The sequence below is a fragment of the Pan paniscus genome, chromosome 10 (assembly GCF_029289425.2).
Source record: "Pan paniscus chromosome 10, NHGRI_mPanPan1-v2.0_pri, whole genome shotgun sequence".
In the NCBI taxonomy this organism is placed as follows: Eukaryota; Metazoa; Chordata; class Mammalia; order Primates; family Hominidae; genus Pan; species Pan paniscus.
This window is the reverse complement of record NC_073259.2, coordinates 67,450,261-67,477,268: the sequence shown is the minus strand read 5'-3', so window position 1 is coordinate 67,477,268 and position 27,008 is coordinate 67,450,261. Positions and strand designations below refer to the sequence as shown.

General features: G+C 33.9%; 1 protein-coding gene across 2 annotated transcripts in view; it reads right to left on the bottom strand.

Moving 5' to 3' along the window:
* Nucleotides 1-1,672: 1,672 nt before the first annotated feature.
* Nucleotides 1,673-27,008, bottom strand: part of ERGIC2 (ERGIC and golgi 2) — a 44,252-nt gene continuing 18,916 nt past the window's right edge. Inside the window, exons 6-14 of one of the 2 annotated variants that reach the window (XM_003828835.7) lie at nt 26,345-26,385; nt 22,316-22,417; nt 21,077-21,172; nt 14,367-14,422; nt 13,433-13,531; nt 9,794-9,891; nt 7,474-7,636; nt 6,090-6,172; nt 1,673-5,549 (exon numbers count right to left, since the gene is read on the bottom strand). In XM_003828835.7, the coding sequence (XP_003828883.1) occupies nt 5,487-5,549; nt 6,090-6,172; nt 7,474-7,636; nt 9,794-9,891; nt 13,433-13,531; nt 14,367-14,422; nt 21,077-21,172; nt 22,316-22,417; nt 26,345-26,385 (801 nt within the window). In that variant the 3' untranslated portion in view covers nt 1,673-5,486. The remainder of the gene's footprint in view (nt 5,550-6,089; nt 6,173-7,473; nt 7,637-9,793; nt 9,892-13,432; nt 13,532-14,366; nt 14,423-21,076; nt 21,173-22,315; nt 22,418-26,344; nt 26,386-27,008) is intronic. The other variant, XM_034936108.3, reaches the window with a different exon arrangement.

The window sequence follows — 27,008 nt, the reverse complement described above, 5'->3', positions numbered from 1 at the left end:
CTTTACACCCCCTGCACCCCACCCCCAAACCCCCAGAAAAAGGAAATAACTTCCAAAGAACTCTTTCCACCAAATCACATCACAGGAATAACTATCAGATGAATATAAATTAACCTTTAGCTACATAATGCTTCACTTTTTTCTAACACCATTAATACGGCTATTTTGACATGAGTAGTCTTCTATTTGTGGCATCAGATAAATGACACAAAGTTCTCTTGTGATGATTAGGCAGTAAAAACAGGTATCTGTATGAAGGGAAATCTCTAGCATATAACTATTTCACATCAAGACCAATTAGCAATTACTTGAATGCCTAATATAAACAAAGCAATGGGAAAGAACCTTCTACTTAGGGGAAAAGAAGATGGAAAGTACAAAGAAAAGGTACCTATGTTTCAAAAGTTTTGGCAATCCCTATATTCTCTACCCACAAGATACCTGATACAGTATCAAGTATTACAGAGTTGAAGAGTCACGGCCTGAGGCAACTAATACTAGAAAAAGTTAAGGCAAATGGGCACACAATTCAGAAAAACACTTCTTGCGATTTTCAACTAACTAACATCATTACTTCCATTTAACACCTCATGTAATTAACTTAGTATCTCAAGGTAAAGAGACTGGTCTAATAATGCCCAAAGAGCATGTTATCTTACAATAAACATAAACAATTAAAGTAGATCAGCCTAGTTTCCAAAAACATCAATAATTTTCAAAGTTTACAAGAATCACTTGTAAATTTCCACATGGCTACTTTTCTAGAACTGCTATTCTAATAATGTCTGGGAACATAAGCAACTGCCTATAGTAAGAAGTAACGATTCTCATATGCCCACATAAAGGTATGGAAAAATGCTCACTGCCTAGATCGCTTAAATTTTTTTTTTTTTTTTTTTTTTGTAATTAACTAAGACTAGTAATTGCTGGTTTTCAGATGTAACTGGTTTGAGACAGTAGTGCCGTGCAAAATGGAGATACTACTGTGGCAAAGGATGCTTGAGTTTAAATAGCCAGAAACACCTTTTCCGATACACAAATATTTTAGATGTGTCCCTACTTTATTTGAAATACTGATTCCAACCTGGAACTGCAAAAGGCATAGGAGATGTGATACGGCAATTTGGGTCAAGTAAATGTAAGTACGGTGTAAGAAATCACCAAATCGGTTTACATAACTGCTTGAAAACAAAATACAAAGCATTTATTAGTTATGAGCTGTTGTTGAAGGTCTGCTTTAGTATATAGCTTTCATTAATGTATACTTTTCCTCATGCCTTCTCATCCTTAAGTTTCTCCTTATTAAAATAGTATAAAATGAGTTATATTTGGAAAAGTTAACCTAACTCCTTTTGTGAAACACAAAATATTTGGAGTTGCCAAAACTATTTAAATGTTTCACTGCGTGTAATCTTGTTTGTATTCAACTGTTACATATAATTTTGAGTCAACTACTCAATTTTCACTTTTTCATCTTTAATATGAGAAATATAAAATGAACCCTGTATCATATAGCAATTTAGCTCCATCTGGAAGAAAAGCAAATGTAACCATGTGATATCTTAAAATTCCTGTAGCTTTCCTATGAGAAAAAAGTTTAAATATGGGAACTGAGGCTTATTTGGGGGTACATGATTTTAATTTTCTCCTAGTATTAAAAAGACAAAAAAAGTTTCATAATTTGTCATTTATTGAGTCCAAATGTTTATGCTTGCAACACTAAATATTTTGTTTTTTCTCTCAAGACAAAAAAAAATCCAAGGCAGTCTGTTTTCTCCTCTTAAATGTAAAGTGATTTCATCAGTAATATTTCAGAAAGTAGAAAAAAACTATGCTTTGATTGCATCATCACAATATGGGGGGGATACATGGATCTTGATCCGGGCATTTTACCATAAGGTAGTAAACAACTGGTGACCTCTCTATTTTGATTGTGTTGAAAAAGGGCTACCACCTTGGCTTGCTGAAGATTTGCTAGAGCTCAAAACAGGAAAAGTACTAGCTTAAAAGGCATGCTGAGATTTTAAAGGTCCTAAAGCTCAGGTTTAAGTAACTTTTAAACAATCAAAAATAGGCATTTTGAATTCAAGTGTAAGCTCTGAATTTTCAAGGAGTTTCATATTAAATTACTTTTTGGTACTTGAATTACTAACTCAGGACATAGATGGAATGCACAGTGTATCTCTCTTACACTATTAAAAAATTAGATCTGTCCAGGTGCAGTGGCTCATGCCTGTAATCCCAACACTTTGGGAGGCCAAGGTGGGCGGATCATGAGGTCAGGAGATTGAGACCATCCTGGCTAACACAGTGAAACCCCGTCTCTACTAAAAATACAAAAAAATTAGCTGGGCTTGGTGGTGCGCACCTGTAGTCCCAGCTACTCAACAGGCTGAGGCAGGAGAATCACTTGAACCCGGGAGACGGAGGTTGCAGTGAGCTGAGATTGCACCACTGCACTCCAGCCTAGGCGACAAAGCGAGACTCAGTTTCAAAAAAAAAATAATAATAATAATTAGATCTTAGTCATTCCTTCATGAATTCCAAAATTAAGATTGTATTAAAGACTGTAAATCTTGTTTGCATTAGTAAATTTTTAATTATAAAAATTCAATGCTATCATAAAACATACATGAGAAAAGTGTGATATTAATCATCTAACTTGAGAACTAGAAGTAATTTGGGTGCCAGGTGCAGTGGCTCATGCCTATAATCCCAGCAATGCAGGAGACTAAGGTGGGAGGATTACTTGAGTCCGGGAGTTGGAGTCCAGCTTGAACAACACAGCAAGATACTAACTATATAAATGAAAAAGAATTAGCCAGGTTTGTTGGTGCATGGCTGTAGTCCTACCTACTCAGCAGATGGAAGCAGGAGGATTGCTTGAACCCAGGAGTTCGAGGATGCAGTGAGTTATGATCATGCCACTGCACTTCAGCCTGGGCAACAGTGCGAGACCCCATCTCTTAAAAAAAAAAGAGAAAGGGAATTTTGCAATACTAAGTTAAGCTTTTCCTAAGAGGTAGTCTGAAGTGTACAAATACTGCAGCAGGGAATTATTCACCTAAATATTTAATCTTCTTTATAGGTCAATGTATGCAACACAGTATTTAAAAATCCATTTCATATAATTTGAGATCTCATTTTTAAATATGTAGTCTGGAATATAAACATATAGATATTATGAATACTCTTGTAAAACAAAAAGGAGAATTGGGTAACAAAGTAGGGTATCCTGGCTGGAGGCACCTCCAGGCATAGGGAAAGTTGCATAACAGGTAGGTGAGTAAAGTGCTCTCTGCAATAGAAAAGAATCACTTGGTGAGGCCAAAAACTCCTAACAAATCCTAATATGCAGGTAAACTTCATCATCCAAAGGGCTGATCGGAATTTTAATACTTCCATTGCCAAAAATCTGACTCTATTTGAGGAGTTTCAGATGGAAGCCTTTAACTTTTAAAATGGAAATCAAAGGCAAAGCAGAATTTTGCTTTAAAGAAATTCCTTTCATAGGAGATAAATTTCATTAAAATTTTAATATGGTATTTGGAAAATACGAAAACAATTAAAAATCATATATAAGTATCAAAATAATTTTTAAAGTCCTTTTTAAAGGTACTTAACTGTTCTAATCCTAAATGAAAGAAAATAATCCTAAATCAATATTGTTTTCCCTCCCATTTAGAAAAAGCCTCGAAACTCGATTGAATTTTCTTCCAAGCATACTTAAAGGACCAACAATCAGTCTACAATTCTAATTCTTTCCTATTAAAATTCCTGTGGATAGATGTTGTTAGTTTATAGCCAAACTTTGTTGGAAATAATTTGAAGAAAAAAAATCAAAACCTACAGAAGGCTCATTCACTATTCAGAATTTTCTGGATTTAAAAATCTTTCAAAGTATGTTATATCACTTATTTTCATCAGTTAACTTCATGGCTCTTAATGATATATTTTTTAAAGTGATGCTTCTGTTATTTTCTGCAAAACATCATTCTGCATAAACTTTACTGCAAAACAGACCCATCACTATTTCTCCTTCTCTCCATTATATTGTTTATCCTGTTTTCATAAATTTATCTTTAAAAAAATCCATTTGAAAAACTGTTACTTGTGATATCCTGTTTTCTAAAACCACTATTTTAAATCTAGTTTTTCAGTCTTGTTATTTACCTGGAATTTTGTTTCCCCATTTCCTTAAATGATTTAAACTTTGAAGATTGGCTGCTGATTCTTCCACTGTCATTCAGTACTACAAAAGGAAAACTGATATTGGTACACATATTCCAAATACAGCTTTTAATAGTACCTGTGTGATAGCTCCCTCTCACTATTTTTAATCTTTTATAATGTGAAGATTTAGAACCAATCCTTAAATAGTAAGAAAGTTAGAACACAATCTAATACAGAATCCATCATATTCAGGACACCCTGAATGCAAATACTTCATAATACAGTTTTATAGTTTAATGGACAATGTTTAACATGGCACCTCTCAAATCTGATATATCTTGTGGTGCTTACAATTTGCCTTACACTTTCATTTAAAGTTACCCTGTTCTCCACTCACCACATGTATAAAATATCCTATTTTTTCTCTTAATGTTTTACAAACCGGTAATTTTCACTATCAGTAGTGGATCTTTTTATAACTCACCCTATGTTCCCCAAAATATACCAATAATATAATGATTAGATTAAAAAACTTGGCATCTTTTTTAAAAAAAAATGTGCTTTCTTTTCCGTATATAAGATTCTACTATACCATTTGCGAATGACACCCTAGTTACATAACACCTACATATCTGCCCCTGTGAGAATTTACCTTAGTCTTCTAAGACTCTATCTTCAACAGTTAGATAAGTCAATAACCAGAGTTCAAAGAAAAGTAGTTACTTTTTAAGACCAAATTATTGTATAACTGGTCTTGTCAATATGGCTTAACATTAATATGGCTATAACATAGGGACTAGCCCGTTTTTTTTTTTTTTTTATTAACAATGTGACCTGATCACAATTCTTTAAAGTCTAGACTAGTTTTCCGTATGTTTTCCACATTTTATTCTGACATCATATCTTTTAAAAACAAAAGGATGCGAACATTTGCACTTCTCGGTGTTTTTTTTTTTTCCCCATAGATGTAGTTTCACTTATTTCCTTCAGGCTTTTTATCAGCAAGAAGCAATGTCTGATTTTGATACCACCCATTTGCTGTGAAAATATAAGAAGGCGTCATCTTCAAAGCAACACTCCAGTTGGGCTTCTTCATTGTTTAGCTGCATGATTTCTTCTAGGACATTTGTAACAGACACAACGTATATAGAATTTCAGTTTGGGTTTTTTTATCCTTTTTTTTCTTTTTTAAAATAAGTATGTTTTCTGCTTATTTGTGTTTTCTTTTCTTTGAATATATTGCACAATATTTTATTATTAAAAAAAGGTTTTATGTCTCAGGCAAAAAGTTTTTCTCCTTCAATCGGGAGGTGTTAATGTGTATTATTTTCTAAAAGAGGTAAGTGGTTGTCTGTGTGGCCATCCTCAAAAGGAACCTAAGGAGAAAAGGAGGGAAAAAAAGACCAAAGAATTAGTTTTATTCCTTATACTCTTTCCTCTAAACACAAGGTTTTATTTTGGGCAATCCTTTCTAACCAAAACCAAAAGCTACTATTTCTCTCTCTCTCTCTCTCTCTCTCTCTCTCTCTCTCTCTTCCCCTATTTCTCTATCTCTCTATCTCTATCTTTTTTGAGGCAGGGTCTGCTCTGTCACCCAGGCTGGAGTGCAGTGGTACGATCATAGCTTACTACAATCTCAACTTCCTGGGCTCAAGTGATCCTCCCACTGTGGCCTCCCAAGTAGCTGGGACTACAGGCTTGCACCACCTTGCCTAGCTAATTTTTTCTATCTTTTGTAGAAATGGGGCTCTCACTATGTTGCCTTGACTGGTCTCAAACTCCTGGGCTCAAGCGATCCTCCCGCCTTGGTCTCCCAAAGTCTTGGGATTACAGGTGTGAGCCACCATGACTGGCCCATAGACTTAACAATGATTCTAAGATTTAGAGATCAGCACCATGTATACTACACCACTTACAGAACTGACAGGTTTATAGGATCCAAGTCTGAAACGACAGCAAATTATTTCAACTATAAATTTTCCAATTCCATGTAACATGCCTGTAATAAACAATAAGTTTATGCTTTTAATTATTTCCTAAACTCTTATTTAAGAATAAATAACTATAATGGAATAGATTACGGAAGAAAACAAAGCAGTTTGCATTATTCACTTCCATGGTTAAAAATAATCAAGAAAGATTTTAAAACAAATGGATTTCTTTTCAAAGTCACAAGGCCACATAATTCATGATCTGAGCACAATCTTTTTTTTTTTGAGACGTCTCATTCTGTTGCCCAGGCTGGAGTGCAGTGTGCAATCTTGGCTCACTGCAACCTCCACCTCCCAGCTCAAGCAATTCTTGTGCTTCAGCCTCCCAATTAGCTGGGATTACAGGCATGTGCCACCACGCCCGGCTAATTTTTTATATTTTCAGTAGAGACGGGGTTTAGCCATGTTGGCCAGGCTGATCTGGAACTCCTGGCCTCAAGTTGGTCCGCCAGCCTTGACCTCCCAAAGTGTTGGGATTATAGGCATGAGCCACTGCACCGGGCCTAAACACAATCTTTTCAAGGTTTTCCCACACCAATACATTTTGGAAAATAAATGATGTCAACAACACAAATTTAAATAGATTGAAATGAAGCACTAACAAAGAATGTCGAAAGAAAAGCTATTCATTAATTTAAAAATATGATTCTAAGTATAATAAACTACCCAGCTCCATCTAATACTGAATAAGGACTGAAGATGAAAATAGAATTGTTTCTTTTTTCTCTATTGTACTTAACTCCCAATTTTCATCATTACAATTCGACAAATAATCTTAGCGAATTCCAGGATCTCAGGACAAAAATCATAAACATGTTACTGATTACAAATCTAGTTTCATGTATTGCATAATTCAAAGTACTATAACATATGATTTTACATACTGTACAGTTAAAAATGTCTTAAATGCCTTCTAGGCATTTTCATATTTAATCCTATAGCACACTTGCAAATTAGGTATTATTATTGCTATTTTTACTGATTAGAAAACCTCAGAAAAGGTAGGTGATCTATTCCAAGCTACCACCAAGTAAATGACAGAACTTACATTCAATTCTACTTCAATCTGATGTTAACACCCAGGATCTTTCCAACTCACCATTATATAATCTACCTTACATCATTGAATACAATGAAATTAGTTATGTTTACTGGTTAGTCAATGTAATTTTGGAGTTTTGTAATTAAAGCAAAAGCTATTTAAACACCGAAACATGAAAATCTGTATACTTCTTGCCCCTTTGAGAAGCAGCAACTTAAGTATAAGCAACACTTTCAGAAATTAGACAAAAAGGAAATGGTTGTTAACCTGTTGTTGAAAAGATTCCTCCAACAATACCACAGAGTCTTACAAAAAACTGCCAGAATGGCATGTGCTCCTCAGTAACTGTCACCATAAGAGAACTGAGATCATATTTCATAAATATCCCAGAGACTCCATGGCTGCCTGCAGCATGGTTAATGATACGTTCCTAAGAGGGAGGCAAAAGGAAGGGGAGAAATAGGAGGAAGAGAGAAACAGAATTCATGTCATCTGGTTACTTACATACATTCAATATTAAGCCCTGAAGCCCTACTGTAAAAGAAGGACATCCACATTTCCTTATGAACTGTCCTACTAGACTAAGCTCTTCAGAGACAAATTATTTTGTATTCTTTGTGTGGTTAGCTTCTGAAACTATCAAAAGAGCAGAATCATTCTTTTTTTCTCAAAAAGGTCACCTTAGATACAAGTTTTCTACTGAGCTCAAGAGCTTACAAATATGTATGGCATGTTCCTCATGCTATAACTAAACTGCAAGCTTTAGGAATACAAATAATGAGGTTAACTACTACCAAGGGAAATTAAAACAGTTTTACGTAGGGCATTACAAAACTCTTTCCCTATTACTAGCACAATACAGCCTTATAAGCCAACTGATCAAGTTTCCAATAAAGTGACTACATCTTAAAGCTCTAAAATGCTCAATATCATGCTGAGTTATAAATATATTGTCACTACCTATAAGGGTAGAAACTGTTTTAGGGATCAGGGCATATACATAATGAAAGACTAATAATGATTCACTTTGGGTTCCAGGACTAACGAATGTCAGCCCTCTCCCTCCCACCCCCTATCCTGCACTTTACCAACCCCAGTTACTCCATTCTTTTTTAAGTTAAAAAACTTAGTCACCCTATCAGTATAAACACATCCTTCAACAGTCAAATGCCCTGGGATTCTATTACATATATATTTTTGGTTTTGTTATTTTAAAAATATACCCTGGAGATATTTTCCTATCAGTATATAGAGATCCTTCTCATTTGATTTTTAACAATTGCATCTTCCTCCAGTGTGTAGATGTACCATCTGGGTTGTTTCTAATCTTCTACTATTACAGATAACAATGCAACGAATAGCCTGAAACACACATTTTTATATTTTTGCCCACCGTATCTTTGGAATAGCTTTCTCGAAGTGCAATTGCTGAGTCAAAGGATAAATGCATAGGTTCTTTTGCAGATACTGCTAAACTACCTTCCTCAAAGATTATGCCACTTTGCATCCCCATAGCACTGCATGTTTGCCTATTTTCCCCAAAGTCTTCTCAACTGTATGTATTGCCTTGAGGTATTTGCCAATCTTACAGGTGAGAAATGGAATCTCCCTACTCCTTAAAGAAATGTTGAAAAAGCACAATATGTTCTTGTATAAACTTTACCTAGTTTCTTTGTGTGAGTGTATATACACACATACCTATACATATATATGCAGTTATATGAACTTGTACTTTCTCCCAAGCCAAGTGAAAAGCTATAGACATATGACACTTCACCCCTAAAAACTCCAATACCTAATCTCATAAGAACAACAAAAAAAATTCCACAATTATTGAGGGCATGGTCATCATGAGTTATAAGGCTGGTAAAAGAAAACACTATATAAAGGAAAGCAAAATTTTTAAAGCACTTAAATTTTGCCTTAGAATTCTTCTGGATACAAGTGTTTGAATATTCACCATTCAAACACAAAAATAAGAAAACATGACCCCAAAGTAGATAAGAAATCTATTAAACTGTCCAATTCCAAAACTTTGCTCATCACTGTCAGTATTTACTTATATGGCTATACCACCCTGAGGTAGTGGAATGTTCTTCATCACAATCAGATGAATACAAAGCATTAACTTAGGAAGGCAAACCCTCTAAATTTGCTATCTAATCCATGATAACCATGTATGCCCAGAGAAGGTAGTACATTTATTAATAAATAAATAACAGAATTCAAAGAATCTGCTGCCAGATCAAGAACTGCTTATACCAATTTATGAGAAAACATTTACAAAATTAAGACATTAAGAATAAAATAATTAAGGCCATCACAATTTAACAATTTTAAGTCTTAATGCAATAGAAAACCTTTCAGATTTTTAAAATATCTACTTTTATTGCTTTAGAATATACTAATATTCATTTCTGACATATTTCTGATTTAAAATAAAATGTTAATTCATTTAAAAACTTCCACAGATTTTTAAATGAGGGAAGACACCAAGTAAAACACCACCTTATTTTGTAGCCAGGAAACTTTAAAATGCTTTTTAAAAAAAATCACCAAATTATTTTACCAGTTGGATTCAACTTACCCTTTCTGTCACAGAAAACTGATGGGTGTCTGCTGATATTTTATATGTATGTAGTTTTGTTGGCACAACTGTAATAAAATATTGGAACATCTGGTTGTCTAGAATACAAAAAAAACTTTTTATTAATTCAGTAGCAACAAAACTACTGCCAAATATATTCTTCTATTAAACACATTTAACCTGAAATTTAGCTGGATGTGGTGGCTCACACCTGTAATCTCAGCACTTTGGGAGGCTGACAAAGGAGGACTGCTTGAGTGTGGGAGTTTGAGAACAGTCTCGAACTTGAGTTTGGGAGTTCGAGACCAGTCTGGTCAAGAGAGCCAGACCCTGTCTCTACAAAAAATTTAAAAATTAACTGGGCATGGTGGTATGCACCTGTGGGTCCCAGCTATTCAGGAGGCTGAGGCAGGAGGATCACATGAGCCCAGGAAGTCAAGGCTGCAGTGAGCCATGATTGTGCTACTGCACTCCAGCCTGGGCAACAGAGCAAGAACCTGTCTCAAACAAATAAAAAATAAAAACATTTAATCTGAAATGTAATGTTACATACAACTTAATGTCTAACAAAAAATTTTTTTAAAAGAACCAATGAAAGCAACATATTTATACTCAGTAAAACAAGTTCTCAGCAAGCATAAGATGGGCAACACAGATGTTTAAAAAAATGAATTGGTGACTTAGTTAAATATTCCTTAAAATCGTTAACATCCTTTTATCAATTATAAAAAAGGAGCATTTTTCTTTTTCCTTTTTTTTTTTTTTTTGAGATAGGGTCTCACTCCATCGCCCAGGCTGGAGTGCAGTGGCGCAATCATGGCTCACTGCAGCCTTGACTTCCTGGGCTCCAGCAATCCTCCCGCCTCAGCCTCCTGCGTAGCTGGGACTACAATGCACGCCACCAAGCCCAACTAAATTTTTTTCATTTTTAGTAGAGACAGGGTTTTGCCATGTCGCCCAGGCTGGTCTCAAACTCCTGGGCTCAAGTGATCCTCCTGCCTCAGTCTCCCAAAGCGCTGGGATTATAGGTGTGAGCCACTGCACCCAGCCAGCATTTCTTTATAGTACAGAAACTAAGAATAAAATAAAATTATAAACGAATAACCACCACAAGACATACTTTCAGTTTCTACTAATATCTTAAGATATACACTAAACCAAAATCAAATTAGCTAGCCTTTGAATAAATACAAGGAACTGATATTACAGTAGGAAGAAAACTAAAGAAACTACTCAATGATGGCCTGGGGTTACTGTATAATCAAAAGGATCATTTTTATACAGTCATTAGGCATCTCTAAGTTTGACACAAGTTTTAAATACCAGAATATTACCAATTACTAATTAACTGTAAACAATTACCCATTCACATAATATAAAACATGTTAATTCTCCGGGTCTAGAGAATTCTCTAGAAAAAGTATAATTAGATACACCTATCCATAGATTCAACTAGAGAAACAAGTAAATGTTTTTATTATCCTTTTGTTAGAGATGAAGCAACTCAAGTACAGGGATGTTAAGAAACAGGCCCAAGTCCAAGTTATTAAGTGGCAGAGTGAGAACTTGAACCCAGGCGGTCTCACTCAAGGGGAATATGGTCTTAAATTTAAGCAGAAAAAATTCTCCCAGATTTAAATAGAAGCTTGCACCCCTTCGTACATAAAAGAGTAAAAGCTTTGACCTTCCTCTCCACTTCTCTCTCACTCATGGAAGGAATGATTCATCTGCAAAAAGTAATCATGTGTGGCTAAGCCACTCAACTAGATAGTATAGGCATTCTCTCTCTTAAACAGCTCTGTCTTCAAGACATACATATCCACCTTCTACCATTAGGAAAGTGAGCCATCTCTGCCATTTGAGAAGTCGGCAGGGTAAGAGGAGTATGGAGTTAGGTTGTCCAGTTTGTGGCAGCACATATAGGTTGTTTTATTTCTACCGGCTTCATTAATAATAAAGCTGCCTGCAATGCTCTCAAAAAGATAATCGCTTAGCTCACTTATTTACTTCACTCAAGTTTTTTTCAAATACCACAGCCTCTTCCATGCCCTCTCTCGTATCATAGGCAATCTCCTTTATTTTGTTCAGAGCTGTTTGCCCTAACACTTATTACCTAAAGATCTAATTCCCTATAGGAACATGTGCTCTATGAGGGGCAGGGACTATGTCTATCTTGTTTATCCAAATCTGTACTGCATTAAAGATGTTAATTGTTAAGTAACTCCTGCAATACTTCTGGAGAACATCAGGAAAGGGATAGCTACCTGACACAGCAGATATGTAATGTTGATTTTTTTCTTTTTGGAAAAAGAGGCTGAATAAAACATACATTACAAAGGAGAAAAGTATACAAACTGCTTTAAAGCTTTGAATAACCTGATGATACTCACCTAACAGCATTTCAGAATATGACTCTAAATACCTCTTAGTTTCTCTGAATTTATAAAGAAGTACACTTAAAAACAGCTTTTTGAAAATTGACTTGTTTATATTTAGAAGAGCTTCTGTGCAAAAATTTGTAGTTCATTTTAGCATCTTGAAACAAAGCATCAACCAGTATGTTTCCAAATGAGCATCTCTCAGGTAACATGCAATGCATTTCAGAGGAGAATTAACATATGCTTAGATTACAGATTAGATTATACTGACTAAAGCTTATAAATCTCAAAATGTTTCCATCCACACATTTCTAAATTTAGTACACTCAGGTTTCCTGAAGTGAAACATTCCCACATGAACATAAAATATTCATGAATGTAAATCAGTATTCTAAATTCTAAACATCTTTAATATATGATTATAACACTGCTAAAAAGTAAAGAATATGAATAAATCTGAATAGGATATTAATAAATCTACTTAAATTAATAAAAAACTAAATCCTTCATTACAGTTTTACAAAGGATAGAATTCCTACCAGCCGAACAAGCTTCAGAAGTCCTTAAAATGTCCAATAGCTGGAACATGGTATATAATATGACTATTTTAGAAAGAGGCAATCAAAAACCTGCAGAAAACATGAGAACAGACTACTTTCTAAAAAACTAAGAAAATGATCTTTCCATATTTGGGTAGACTTGATACTTTAAATGGAGCAGAAGGTTGAATAGAACATTTTAAACAGGTTATCTGTGCTATAATGTACTCCTTCTATGTTAATAACCAAACCATTCCAGAATAACTAGGTTTCTGGTGTTTGTAAAATTCTCCAGAGAGGTTTCTGAAATGACATATATGCATTTTAAAACTTTGAACCTATATTATACAAAGAAGAAAATTCTTCTCATAATGTTGAACCTTTTTTTCGTTCTCATTCTTTGGTGAATACAAAAAAGTGCAGTTATGCCCTGTTAATGTATTAACCTTTCATCTATTTCTACTGTTTAAACTGAACTCCTTCTGCCTTTTAACTCCCTCATCTTTTAACTTGAATTTCTTTATTCTGTTCTATGGCTCATTTTTGAATATTCAAATTTCATCCACTACTAAGACAAATTCTCTTCACATACATCTCACTCACCAACCACTTAAAGATTATCTTTACACAGTAGTTAGGAAGACATTAAAAATGTATTAATATTCAGGTTATAAGCAAAATTTTCTACATGTAAAATCCAACAGTAATTATTAAATACTTACGATCTATAGCAATTTTTTCAGTTCCATCTAAGGGATTAATAATTGCTGGAACAAGCTCTCCAAAAGACAAATGATCTATTCTATGAGAAAAATTGTAAGCTAAAAGGCAAAAAATAAAAACAACTTAGCAGAGAAATTATATTATTCAAAATTACTTGGTACAGACTGGTTTACATCCTTATCTATTCTCAAATGAAAATGTTTAAAATCTTCAAGGATAATAATACAGTATTTTAAGCCACATTACTTTGAGAAAAATAAATGTAAATATATGCGAATTAAATGTATAAAATAAATTCTGACAAAATGCTATATCTCAAATTTAATAATTATATACAATTTAACATCTAGAAAATATTAATATATAATGAAAGCCAAAAATATACATCTTTCCTTTTCCAAATCATCATATAGTTAACAGGACGGTATTGTTAGAATTGGAATGATGTCCATGTGGCCATATAATAAAACTGATCAGATATATTTTTAATACACTATTGCTAAATGTGACCAAACTAATTTTCTGTGGAATCCATTACTTGTTTTGTCCTCTAAAGCAGACTTTAAGAACTTAAGTCTTAAGACAATCATGATACCAAACTAACCTGAATACTTTATACATGTCTATACATCCATATTTCAATTTGCAAATTGAAATAAACTGCAAATATATTATTTTCTTTATCCCTAAAAATTAGCAGAAATGTGTACAAAGTTATAGAAAGTACACTAGGCTTTCCTCCCTAACCTCAGCAACTCTGAGCCATGACCAAATACAAATGCAGATTAAAGTAAATCAATTTAAAAATTTATTTTTTCCTTTGGATGAATATGTTTTCAAAACAGCTCACTTTCAACTACACTATATCTGTACTTTTAAAAATAATATTTTTTCAAGTACATCTTTACTGAAAAAAAGTCAGAATCTGCTTACATTCATGGTTGACAAGTGCTGCCAAATGTGCATGACCACGAGGATGTGGAATTGCCCTGAAAGGAGAAAAAACAATTATTAAAGTAGTACCATTTATATGTATAATTAATTAAAATCAGAAACTGGATCTTCCCTAAGTTATATAATTTTTCTTAGTACAAAATAACATAAGAATGCATTTGGCCTATTGACTGAGCAGACAAGTCTACTCATCTCAGCAATGCAATAAACTGCTGGAGGTTGGCAAACATTTTTGGCAAAGAGCCAGATAGTAAATACTTTAGGCTTTGTGGACCATGATGCAAAATCAAGTATATTATGTAGTTACATAATGAGAAAAAGCAAATTTTCACAAACTTTTCATTGATATAATAGTAATGAGTCCTTTTTTTTGTAATACAACTGTTTTGCAGGGAGATTACACTTTGTTTAATTGGGGTTTGGAATGTTCCCTATTTTCAAAACTGACCATTAATCTTTATCTGATGATGATGATCTGTAATGAAATTTTAAATATTTCATCTTTGAAAATATTAATCCACGAGTATGTGTTGAGCATATTCATTGCTTGAAAGACATTTATAGAATTCCAGTAGATTATTCTCCTAATACTTATTTACTTATAAACATGTTATTATATTGCAGATTAATAACTTCCAATCTAAATTAAAGCAAAATTTCAATTGCGCAGTGAAATGAATTTGAAACATGGAAATTTCCTTTGTATTTGCATCAATGTCTGAAGTTCTGGAACTATAGTTTGAAAGGTCAGAAAATATATTCAAGTATGAGAATGAGTCCAGATCCTTGCTTTAACTTTTGACAGCAAATGCTATCAAGGCATGAAAATTAAAAGAAACCACTCAAAATCACTAGTCATTGAAACAACTTTACTACAATATAAATTTCATAAACATTGGTTTTGCCTTATACTTTTAGGCTAAATTCATTAAACATTATTAAGTCTGCATGAAACTTAATTTCCAAAAATATTCATTGCTCAATAATTGTAACTGATGGAAGTTCTCTCACTCAGAAAAAATTCAATCTTGGCACTGAGCTCAAAAAATATACTGCTAAGCCATCAAACTGCTATGTAGTAGAGCAAGATGGAATATTCAGTTTTTATATCTGACAAAAAAAAAACCATGGAAATGTCAATATTTAGGTTCAGGAGAGCAAATGAAGTTTACCACTGACACACCAGTTTAAAATACAAAATCAATTCAAATATTTTCTGCAAAGTACTACTGATGATACAATGCATAACAATAGGCATTAAACACTACATTTTCACAAGGTTTGAAATGCATTCAAGTAAGCCTTTTTCTGCTCCACACACCACCATCAGTTATAATACATTTGTAACATATACCAGATTCCACTTTAGGATGTACTGAATTTGTGTTCTCTCAACTTCTATAAAAATATTCTTGCCTATAGTTTTTGTTGAAAGCAGGCGATTCATAGATACTAATTCTGCAATCACTTCAAATTCAGCATTGATTCCTCGAATAAACAATAAGCAGTTCTAGTAACATCTGTGCACTCATCAAGAGTTTAGGGGCCGGGCACGGTGGCTCACGCCTGTAATCCCAGCACTTTGGGAGGCCAAGGCGGGCGGATCACGAGGTCAGGAGATCGAGACCATCCTGGCTAACACGGTGAAACCCCGTCTCTACTAAAAATACAAAAAATTAGCCGGGCGTGGTAGCGGGCGCCTGTAGTCCCAGCTACTCGGGAGGCTGAGGCAGGAGAATGGCGTGAACCCGGGAGGCGGAGCTTGCAGTGAGCCGAGATCGCGCCACTGCACTCCAGCCGGGGCGACAGAGCGAGACTCCATCTCAAAAAAAAAAAAAAAAAAGAGTTTAGGAACTACTCAAAATCTCCTGGCTTGTTTTTTAACTGCCTATTAGATACTGCTCTCAATGTCCTCATCTACCGGAACACTCTTCTTGAAGAAGGCTAGTCATCTGATTGTCTAAAGCAAATTTATTTTTTCTGGAGTCATTTCTTTAGCTTTGGCAGTCAAACATTGCTTCACAGACTTATCAATACTTGGATGGCTTTCCTTACTTGCTAAACAATGAGGCACTTAAAGATTACAGCTTCATTTTCACGTTTTATGATAAAATTCTACAGTGTTTGGATATTCCATTTTTAATTTTCTAATTTTTCTGATCATTGCTTTTTTATAGGTTGGTAATATTGTGATGAATGCTCAATCTGGCACCATCAACAGATACTGTATTCTTTTTAGCACAATTAAATAGTGTCATTGCTTAATACGCAGGATGTTCTGCAGCCAAATTTGATCAAATAATCCATGGTACACTGTGCTTTAAAAATGCAACATTTGAAGTCCATATTTCTTTTTTTTAACATAGTAATACAATAAATAAATAAAATGTTGCAGGACAGGAATACACACAGCACTTTTAATGCTGTCAAATTATAACTGCATCACTACAATTCATAGTACACCAAAGTACAAAGTAATGAGAGAGTCATATACGGTCTCTGCCAGAATTACTCAACTGTGGTACTGTAATACAAAAGCAGCCATATATAAACAAATGAGCATGGCTATATGCCAATAAAACTTTATTTTTGGACACGAATTTAAATTTCATATATTTCTCATGTATTATATTACTCCCCTTCTGATTTATTTTCAAATATTTAAAAATGTAAAAACCATGGCTGGGCAAGGTGGCTCACACCTGTAATCCTAGCACTTTGGGAGGCCAAGGTGAGTGGATCACCTGAGGTCAGGAGTTCGAGACCAGCCTGGCCAACATGGTGAAACCCTGTCTCTACTAAAAATACAAAAATTAGCCGGGCGTGGTGGTGGGCTACCTGTAATCCCAGCTACTCAGGAGGCTGAGGCAGGAGAATCACTTGAACCTGGGAGGCAGAGATTGCAGTGAGCCTAGATCACGTCACTGTACTCCAGCATGAGCAACAGAGCGAGACTCTGTCTCAAAAAAATAAACAAACAAATAAATAAACAAAATTTAAAAGCCCTTCTTAGCTCATGAACCATACAAAAACAGGTAGTAGGCTGGATTTGGTATATAAACTGTAGTTTGCCTACCACTGAAGTAAACCTTTGTTCTGTTATACACTGTTATCTTTCAAATTTAACCTGTTCTTTTAGCACCTTTACACTTCTACAAATAAGTACTATCCTTCCCTGTTCCTGGTTAAAAAAAATTAAAAAATCACCTTGAAGATCTCCTTTATCACAATCCTGCCTTACCCAGTTACTAATTCTAGCAATTAACTAAAAAACTGAAAACAGAAACTCTCCATAAAGGAGCCTTCTTTCTTTATAACCAATTAACTGTCTGTCACCATTGTCAAGTTTCAGAATATGCCCTAGTAGGTCTAAACATTGTTTAATTTGTTCTATGTGTTACCTAGCAAAACACCAGGCACTTTAAAAAAGGCAATACAATGATTAGGGAAATGTATTAACTGACATTCAACATAAAGTATACTAAAACCTTGCTCAATAAAGCATTTCCTGATGCACTGGAATGATTGGTAGTTTGGTCTCGTAAATTCTTCTGTGTTCACAGTCAAGTGTATTACCTCAAGCTTACTACTAAAAAGAAAGTCTACTGTCATAAATTATTCCTAGCTCCAATCATATTGTCAGTCTAACAGTGTTCCTACTATTATTTTCAAACAAACAACAAAGTTTTTCTGAATAACCAAATTACAATACTACACGCTGAATATCCCTTATCCAAAATGCTTGGGATCAGAAGTTTCAAATTTTAGATTTTAGAATATGTACATTTTATTTGCCAGGGAGGCCTCCCTAACCTGAAATCTGAAACACTCTTAAGCATTTCCTTTGAGCATCGTGTTGACAATGCTCAAATTTGGAGTATTTTGAATGCTCCAAATTTGGAGCATTTTGAATTTCAGATTTTCAGATAAGGGATGCTCAACCTATACATTTTACTTCAATGATCTCTCTCACCACCTAGGATTTTACTCTGAGAGGAATAGAGAGCTGTTTTAAATAATATTTCCTTCTTCTTTTTTTTTTTTTTGTTAACAGGTGTATTCATTTTATGAAGTAACAGCATAAGTGAGCATCTTCTTCAAAAAATTAAATTTAAAAATCAAATTAAATCACCCTAGTACAGATGACTGTAGTTATCTGACACTTGTTAAAACTCTGCATAGGGAGGATGGATATTCAGAATTTACCTGTTTCTTTTCTGGGATATTTTCTACCCTATCAGACAAGAATCTAGCCTGAATGACTTTCAGTGGAGGAAAAGTTGTTCTGAAAATTGGTGGGGGGTGAAGAGAGGCATTTTGAGTTGTCAGAATTATTGGGAAGGGGTTGCTATTGGGATTTACTGGACAACAGCCACAGAAAAAAGGCATCCTGCAATGAAATTGACAGTCTCACACAAAAAAGAATCATTCCAGGTTTTGCCTGACTTTCAAATGCTCTAAGAGATACTCATGTACATGAAAAGCCTATTATAATAATCTGAGTCTAGAACTGAACCCCAATTAGCTATATAAAGTTGTAGTTTTAATATACACTAAATTTCCCAGAAAACTAAGGGAAGCTTATATTCTGTTTTGTTTAATATTACAAAGAGGTATTCCTATTTCTGAATATCATCTCATCAACGGAAATGTCACTCATGATATCTGAGTAGCCAATACATCTGTTTCAGTCTGCATTTGTAGCAATTATACACTTAAAAATTCTACATATAAGTGGCAAGCATCTGCCTACTTCATTATGTCTTCTAGTGTATTCACGCTCAAGCATATTGAAATACATATTGTGTTACAAATTATGTTCCTTTTATTACTCTTTTAAATTACAGTTGAGACTGACATTGTGTCTGAGAGGTAATATGAGACCTTCAAAAAGATCAATATTGAACTTGACAAATGTAACACTAAAAATTAGGAGTGGGTTTACAGGATATCCTTGAGATGACAAGATATGAACCAAATGCTTTTCTATTTGGCCTCTCTGATAGTGTGAGTTACCACCTGGGAAGGAAAGTGAAATTGTGAAAAGACCAAAAACAAATTTTAAAAAGGGACATAATATAGAGTCTGATTATAATATTTGTCAAAATTTCCCTCTTTGAGTTGGTTGTGGACTAGAATATTGTTTGTATCCAAAGGTGCAATAAAATCTGCTAAATTTCTTTAAGCTAAGATTTCAAGACATTCCAAGGTTCCCAGCAACAGGTTGGGTTGGAGACGGGTAATGGTAACAAAACAACAAAACATAAATTTCAAGAGATAACGAAGAAAAAAACAAATGTTTGATCTGAGTATTGTAAATACTGAAATACTTTTTCATAGAAATCTAATGTTATCTCTATATGTATTTTATAAACTTCCAGCCATGCTCTTTCCTGCTGTATGCCCTTCCCTCCTTTATATATTAAATTCCTCCTCTTCTCCTAGTGTTCAAAGGTCTTCCTCAATAAAGTCTCCACTGACTTGCAGTGTAAGTTTAATACCTTGTTAAATAGTCTCTTATCAGCCATACTTCTCCTTTACAGGCTCAATACAACTATAATTAAATAATTATTAATGTATTCACTGCTTAAGTGTGGATTTTCTTACAGAATGTCAGGCCTATTTAAAATAACAAGTCATATTTATACTGTGTAGTTTGGAATAAAATAAATTAAAAAGGGCAAAAACCCTTTATTTTTTTCTTCACTGTTTATCCTTAGTTTCTAGCACAGTACTTTGCACATAGCAAGTACTCAAAAAATGTCTTGTACAATAAAGAATTGTTCAGTTCAGCACTCTATATGGAAAAGAAGGGAGGGAAAGATGGATGGATCTATTTATTCATTCAAAAATTTCACAAGTGTTTATGACAATTTCTGTGCTGAGTGCTGCTCATATTTTTCCTTAACTTTTACCTAATTTAACTTTATTCTAGACACTGCTAATTTCTAACTTTATCAAAACACTTATCTAGGATTAGTCAGGAATTACATTTTGATGAGGACCACCAAAACGTTAAGACAAAAACCTAATACCATACCAAAAAAAATGAACAAATTAATGAAATGTCTAGGTAAGAGCTCTCTGGCCACTAAAACCTGGCAAGTAGAAGGTTGTAATTGATATTTACCTACAGTTCAGTTACTTTAATATACAAAACATGAGATGACTGTTTTACTTTTGTTTTGAAGTAGTTTTTAAAGTTAGTAGTCTTCTCTATCCTGAGACTGAAGCCCCAGACAACAATCTCAAGACATTAAAAATACATGTACACAATATTTTAAGCAAGCCTTTAGTAGTTAGCTGTATTTATTTGATTAGCAAAGTATTTACTTTTTTTTTTTTTTGGATACAGAGTTTTGCTCGTCGCCCAGGCTGCAGTGCAGTGGCGCGATCTCGGCTCACTACAACCTCCGCCTCCTGGGTTCAAGTGATTCTCCTGCCTCAGCCTCTCAAGTATCTGGGATTACAGGTGCCTGCCACCACATCCAGCTAATTTTTTGTATTTTTAGTAGAGATGAGGTTTTGGCATGTTGGGAAGGCAGTTCTTGAACTCCTGACCTCAGGTGATCCACCCGCCTCAGCCTCCCAAAGTGCTGGGATTACAGGCGTGAGCCACCGGCCAGAATTTACTTTTAACCAAGCTCCAACTTTGTCTAAAGTATTTTCAGTAAGTGAAAAGAACATACTTGCCCACTGTTATGTGAAAATTCCCTGCTACTTTATTGACATATAGATGGCCATGAATTCTGCATGCATCTGGAGACTGTGATGAATCATCTTCTCTGTTAAAATAAGATATATTATTTAAAGCACATTCAATATAGTTACCATTTTATGATGAGAAAAATGTGTATAGAAAAAAAATCCCTAAAGATCATTTTTTAGGTAATATTCTAAATGTTAAAAATGGAATAGTTTCCTGAAGTCTAGACATTTATAAAAATTATACATCTATAAAATGGGAAAAAAGTATTTAATATCTATTACATTTACATAAATTTGAAATTCCATGGTTCTTCAACCCTAACCAGAGGACTAAGTCCAGTGACAGAAGACTAAAACAAAATCATTAGTCCAAAAAGACATATTTTTTTCATTTATTTCTGGTACTGTAGCAGGGAGAGGGAGGGAGGGCAGAAACATGATTGAGGTAAAGGAAAGGCATGCCACCTAAATTCAAAGAGACAGTGACATTTTCTTCCTAAGCAAATGTAAAATCTTGTATATTTTTATTATGTTTATGATTATAGCATTTCCAAATATCCACGAATCTTTTTTTTTTCTTTTGAGACACAGTCTTGCTCTGCTACCCAGGCTGGAGTGTAGTGGTGCAATCTTGGCTCACTGTAACCTCCGCCTCCTGGGTTCAAGCTATTCTCCTGCCTCAGCCTCCCAAGTAGCTGGGACTGCATACATGCACCCACCACACCCAGCTAATTTTTTTGTATTTTTAGTAGGGACGGAGTTTCACCATGTTGGTCAGGCTGGTCTCGAACTCCTGACCTCAAATGATCCGCCCACCTTGGCCTCCAAAAGTGCTGGGATTACAGACGTGAGCCACTGCGCCCAGCCTCTAATCTTTAATTAAAATACAAAAACGGGAAATAAAACAAAATTTCTAACCAAAGCTTATATATCCTCAAAATAGTAAATGAAACTAATTTTTCTTAAAACTCAATATAATTTTATGTGGGGGTATACCACGCATAAAAAAGAAAATTAAATGCAAATAAATATTTGTGATAATTCTGATCAAAATCACAGGCTATAAATTTAAGAGCAAAAGGCATCTTTATAGTACAGAATGATTCTATTTTCCCTTCCTAAGAAAAATAAGATTCAGAAAACTAAACCAACACTTTAGTTTTAACTATGTCAAAGTAAATTCATAATAAACAGTTGCACATTTAAAATACAGATCTCACCTTGGTGGAAGAGCTGTTGATGCACTTTTAAAAGCACTTTTAAATATCACATCTTGAAGTGAATGCTCTTCTTGTAGCCTACTCTGAATCAGCTGCAGCATCCTAAATAAGAAGCAATAATTTAGAACTACAGAAAGGTACACAAAGAGAGCTGACACTTATTCAAAAATGACAATGTTTAGCTGACTTAGTTAAATCATACATTTATTATTACAGGATTTCATATTCTAAAATAACATACCAAGTTTTCTTTGGTCATTTCCTTGAAAGCAAGTGAGGCAGGGTGGCTAAGAGGTCTAATAGCTGAGCTCCATAAGCTTGTTTGATTCCATCAGTAATGGATGTGCCGTCAGGACCACCAAAGTAGGGCTTCTACTCACTTAAGTATCTCAATTCATCTTTCATGCATACATGCACAATTAACAAAATTCTTATCTTTGTCAGACACTGAATGAAATATTGTAGATACAAAGAGTAGGACAAATAAGGGGCTACACAATGGACTTGATGGACTTGAAGTGGTACATTACTCAGTATAAACTCATACCACAAGTAACTGATTTTCATTACAAAAATTTTTCTCTCTACAATACTTCTACCATTGAGCCATGTTAACTCCTACAATTTTCAGCAATAACTTTGTGTCATTAGATGTAGTCCTATTTTATCTCTTTTAATTCTATTTCTTCAAATAACTAATATTCCAAATCATCTGTAGTAAAGTTCAAACTTGGTAAGTACAAATGTTATACACAGTGGGAAGGGAAGAATAAATAGGCAGAGCACAGATAATTTTTACAGCAGTGAAATCATTCTGTATGGCAGTATGGTAGATACATGTCATTATACATTTGTCAGAACTCACAGAATGTACGTTCAACACCAAGAACGAACTCTAATGTAAACTATGGTGATGATGATGTGTCAACATAGGTTCACTGATTATAACAACTATATCCAATCTGATGCAAGTTGTTGATAATGGGGGAACCTGTAGCGGGACGGGTATATAGGAACACTACTTTCTGCTCAATTTTGCTGTGAGCCTAACTACTCTAAAAGAAAAATACATACATGTAACTTGGAAAAAAGTTATAAACATAGGTACTCACAAAAAGAAAGCAAATGTGAATCTCATAATACTTTACCATCCCACCATAATGATAAAATAAGTACTTTCTAGATGTGCAAGCAGAAGATTAAAAACTTATGCATCATCTATCTAGAAAATTAGTATAACAGGCCTACGTAAAATAACAACTCATATTTATACTGTATAGTTTGAAATAAAATGAATCTGAAATCTCGACATAAAAAGTAGAAACCAGAAAGGTTCTGTCCAGGGTTTGAAATTTACAGTTAAAGAGAGATTAATTGTGATCCTAAATATTTTAGGAAAGTATTATAGGACACCAACTGAGAGATAATTTAAATCTCTTAGAAAATTCTAGAAGTAAAGAACATTTTGGTATGCACATTAGTTAGGAAGATATCTACCTTGGGTATCTCTAGGCCATTCAAGAGCTATTCAATAATGTTTAGAATCAGAACGTGATAATCTAGGATGCTTCAAGAAGCCAGATCCCATCTTCAGATTCAGACATTTAAAGACATTGAATCTTTGACATTGAATCTTTGGATTCAATGCCAGCAGAAATGGAAATCTTCACTTTTTTTGTGTCTTGTAATTCGAGATATCAACTTTTGAAGCATGGCAGTGATCAAGGGGTTTGATGACAACAAACTATACATACGTGTATATGTATGTATATATTATGTGTGTTTATGAAAAAAATTTCTGCCTTCACTGTGCCAATAAATATCCCAGCCTATATTCCACACATGAAAGTATGCAGAAAACTACTATGATGGCAAATTTATATCATCTTAATAGTAAAAATACAATCTCTTCTCCCACTTATTACTAGTTTCGAGCATTGAAAAAAATTCTAAATGAAAGGAGAAATCTCACTTTAATGTTTCTGGATCAAAGTAAAGTATTTCATCTGTGGATGGCTTTCTACTAAAAATTCTAAGAGCCCAGAGACAGCTAATATTCAGTGCTTTTGTTCACCCACATTCAAGTGGTGAAACTGGAAATTAAAAGAGAAAGACCCTTGGAATATACTTAGGGACTAGGAAAAAAAAAAAAGGGTAAAGAAAAATTTTTTGGAATAATCTTAAACTATATAAAGCCTTTATAAGTGCAAGACATAACCTAGAAAATAAAAAGCAATATATGGGGGTGGGAGACGGAAGCACTTATAACAAAGTACTATTTTCTTTAATTTAAAAATAATTCTTCTAAGAAAACTAACCAAGCAAAATAGGCACATAGGCAAACATTTTCACAAAAAAATACAAATAAGGAAAAAAACCTCACAGTCAATTGATTCATAAAGAAATGTTAATTAATAAAAGCATAGTACCAATTTTCACCCATCAAACTGGCATACATTTAAAAAAATTCTAGGCATTCCTGTTGTTGGTGAGGTTGTACAGAAACAAGTACTCTAATATAGCCTTTTGGAGTATAAGTGAAATAATAATTTGGGAGGATATAGGCACTATCAAAATGTTAAATATCCTCAGAGAAAGAAATTCTATTTCTAGAAATACACACACACACAAACATGTACAGAATTAGGTTCAAGAATGTTCATTGAGTATTGTTTTTAATATTAGAATTCTGAAAGCAATCTAAATACGCATCAGTAAGGATCCAATTAAATAAACTACAATCTATCCATAAAATAGACCATTATATATATAGAAATGAATCCAAAATATCATGTTAGGTGGAAAAAAGCAACTTATTTCTGTATATATATTTCTGTATAGAAATAATTATATGTTTTTAAATATAACACATTATAAAAATATATAAATATGATATATTATAAAATATATAATGAACATATAAACTTTTATATATTATAAAATATATAATATACTCATATTATATATGATATATAAGAACTATATATAAAATTATGTACTATATATTATATAGATTATATGTAAGAATTATCATAATTTTGTATATATATACACAGAAATATATATAATACACATATTATATACATACACAGAAAATGTCTGTCTAGAAGGCTACCCAAGAAACTTACTGGTTATTACTGCTAGTCAGTGGCATTAGTTTACAGAAAGAGAAGGGGGCTTTTACATTTACTTTGTATCTGGGTGCCCAATCTTTTGGCTTCCCTGGGCCACATTGTAAGAAGAATTATCTTGGGCCATGCATAAAACACACTAACTATAGCTGATCAGTTAAAAAAAAAAAAAATCACAAAAAAATCTCACAACTTTTTCAGAAATTTACAAATTTGTGGCCGGGCACAGTGGCTCATGCCTGTAATCCCAGCCCTCTGGGAGGCCAACGTGGGTGGATCACTTCAGTTCAGGAGTTCAAGACCAGCCTAGTCAACATGGTGAAACCCTATCTCTACTAAAAATACAAAAAATTAGCTGGGCATGGTGGTGTGTGCCTGTAGTGTGCGCCAGCTACTCAGGAGGCTGAGGCAGGAGAATCGCTTCAACCTGTGAGGTGGGGGTTGCAGTGAGCCAAGATTGCGCCACTGTACTCCAGCCTGGGCAACAGAGTGAGACTCTGTCTCAAAAAAAAAAAAAGTTTACAAATTTGTGTTAAGCTACATTCAAAGCCTTCCTGTGGGACCGCAGTCTGGACAATCTTGCTTTATATCATTTCTATTCAAACTGAATTTTTAAAATGATCATATATTACTTTTGTAATCAAAAAATGTAAATAGTTGATACCATTTTAAATAAAAACTAAAACTTATGAATCAAAGTTTACCAGAGAAAAGATTATGCATGACTTTCTTAAGATCTGATGGTTTTTGAAATTGTAAGGATTATATTATATACCAAATTCTGCTAAGAATTCATCCAAAGAAATCCCTAGAGAAATGTGTTAATCTATAAATAGTTTACAATAGACAAAATATGACTTAGATTTCTATGGACCACAATACTTTGTTCTCTTATTACCTCTGCCACTCTTTCTGCTGTGGTGAAAGATCAAATACTGTCTGAAATGAAAGAAAACATAATCACTAGCATTGTCAAATTCTCTTGGCTTTTACATCAGAATTTAAAATTTTTTCTTTGAGCAGGAAACATAAACTTAAGTGTTGTTAAAAACAAGTATTCATGGTTTACATTCAACTTCTATAAGTCAAATTAAAATTTTAATGTGCTATCTTTACTGAAAAATAGCATAAAGAAATTTTACGAATCACAAATATTTTCCTGTTACAGTTATCGACATTTACAGGAATATATGCAAGTTGACAATTTATCATATGTACAAAATGGTATCCTAGGGCTTAAAATCATTTAAATGATGCTAGCATGAAATACACAAGTATTGGGGTAGAAAAATACAGAGTTATATTCAAGCATCCAAAGCCCAAATTCTTGCTGGTAAAATACAATAATAAAATCAACAATTTTTGAAATGAGTTTAAAAATAGCACAGTAATTCCCAAATGCATTGATCAACAAAGAACTACTTAAGAAATTTCATCTAGGCATGATCAAAGTTAGACTTGGCTACTTGTAGAGTCAGAGAAAAATATGCAAACTTCTCATAGTAGCTATATCCACAATTTAATTTTGCAACAATAATCCACTTTTCGGCCGGGCATGGTGG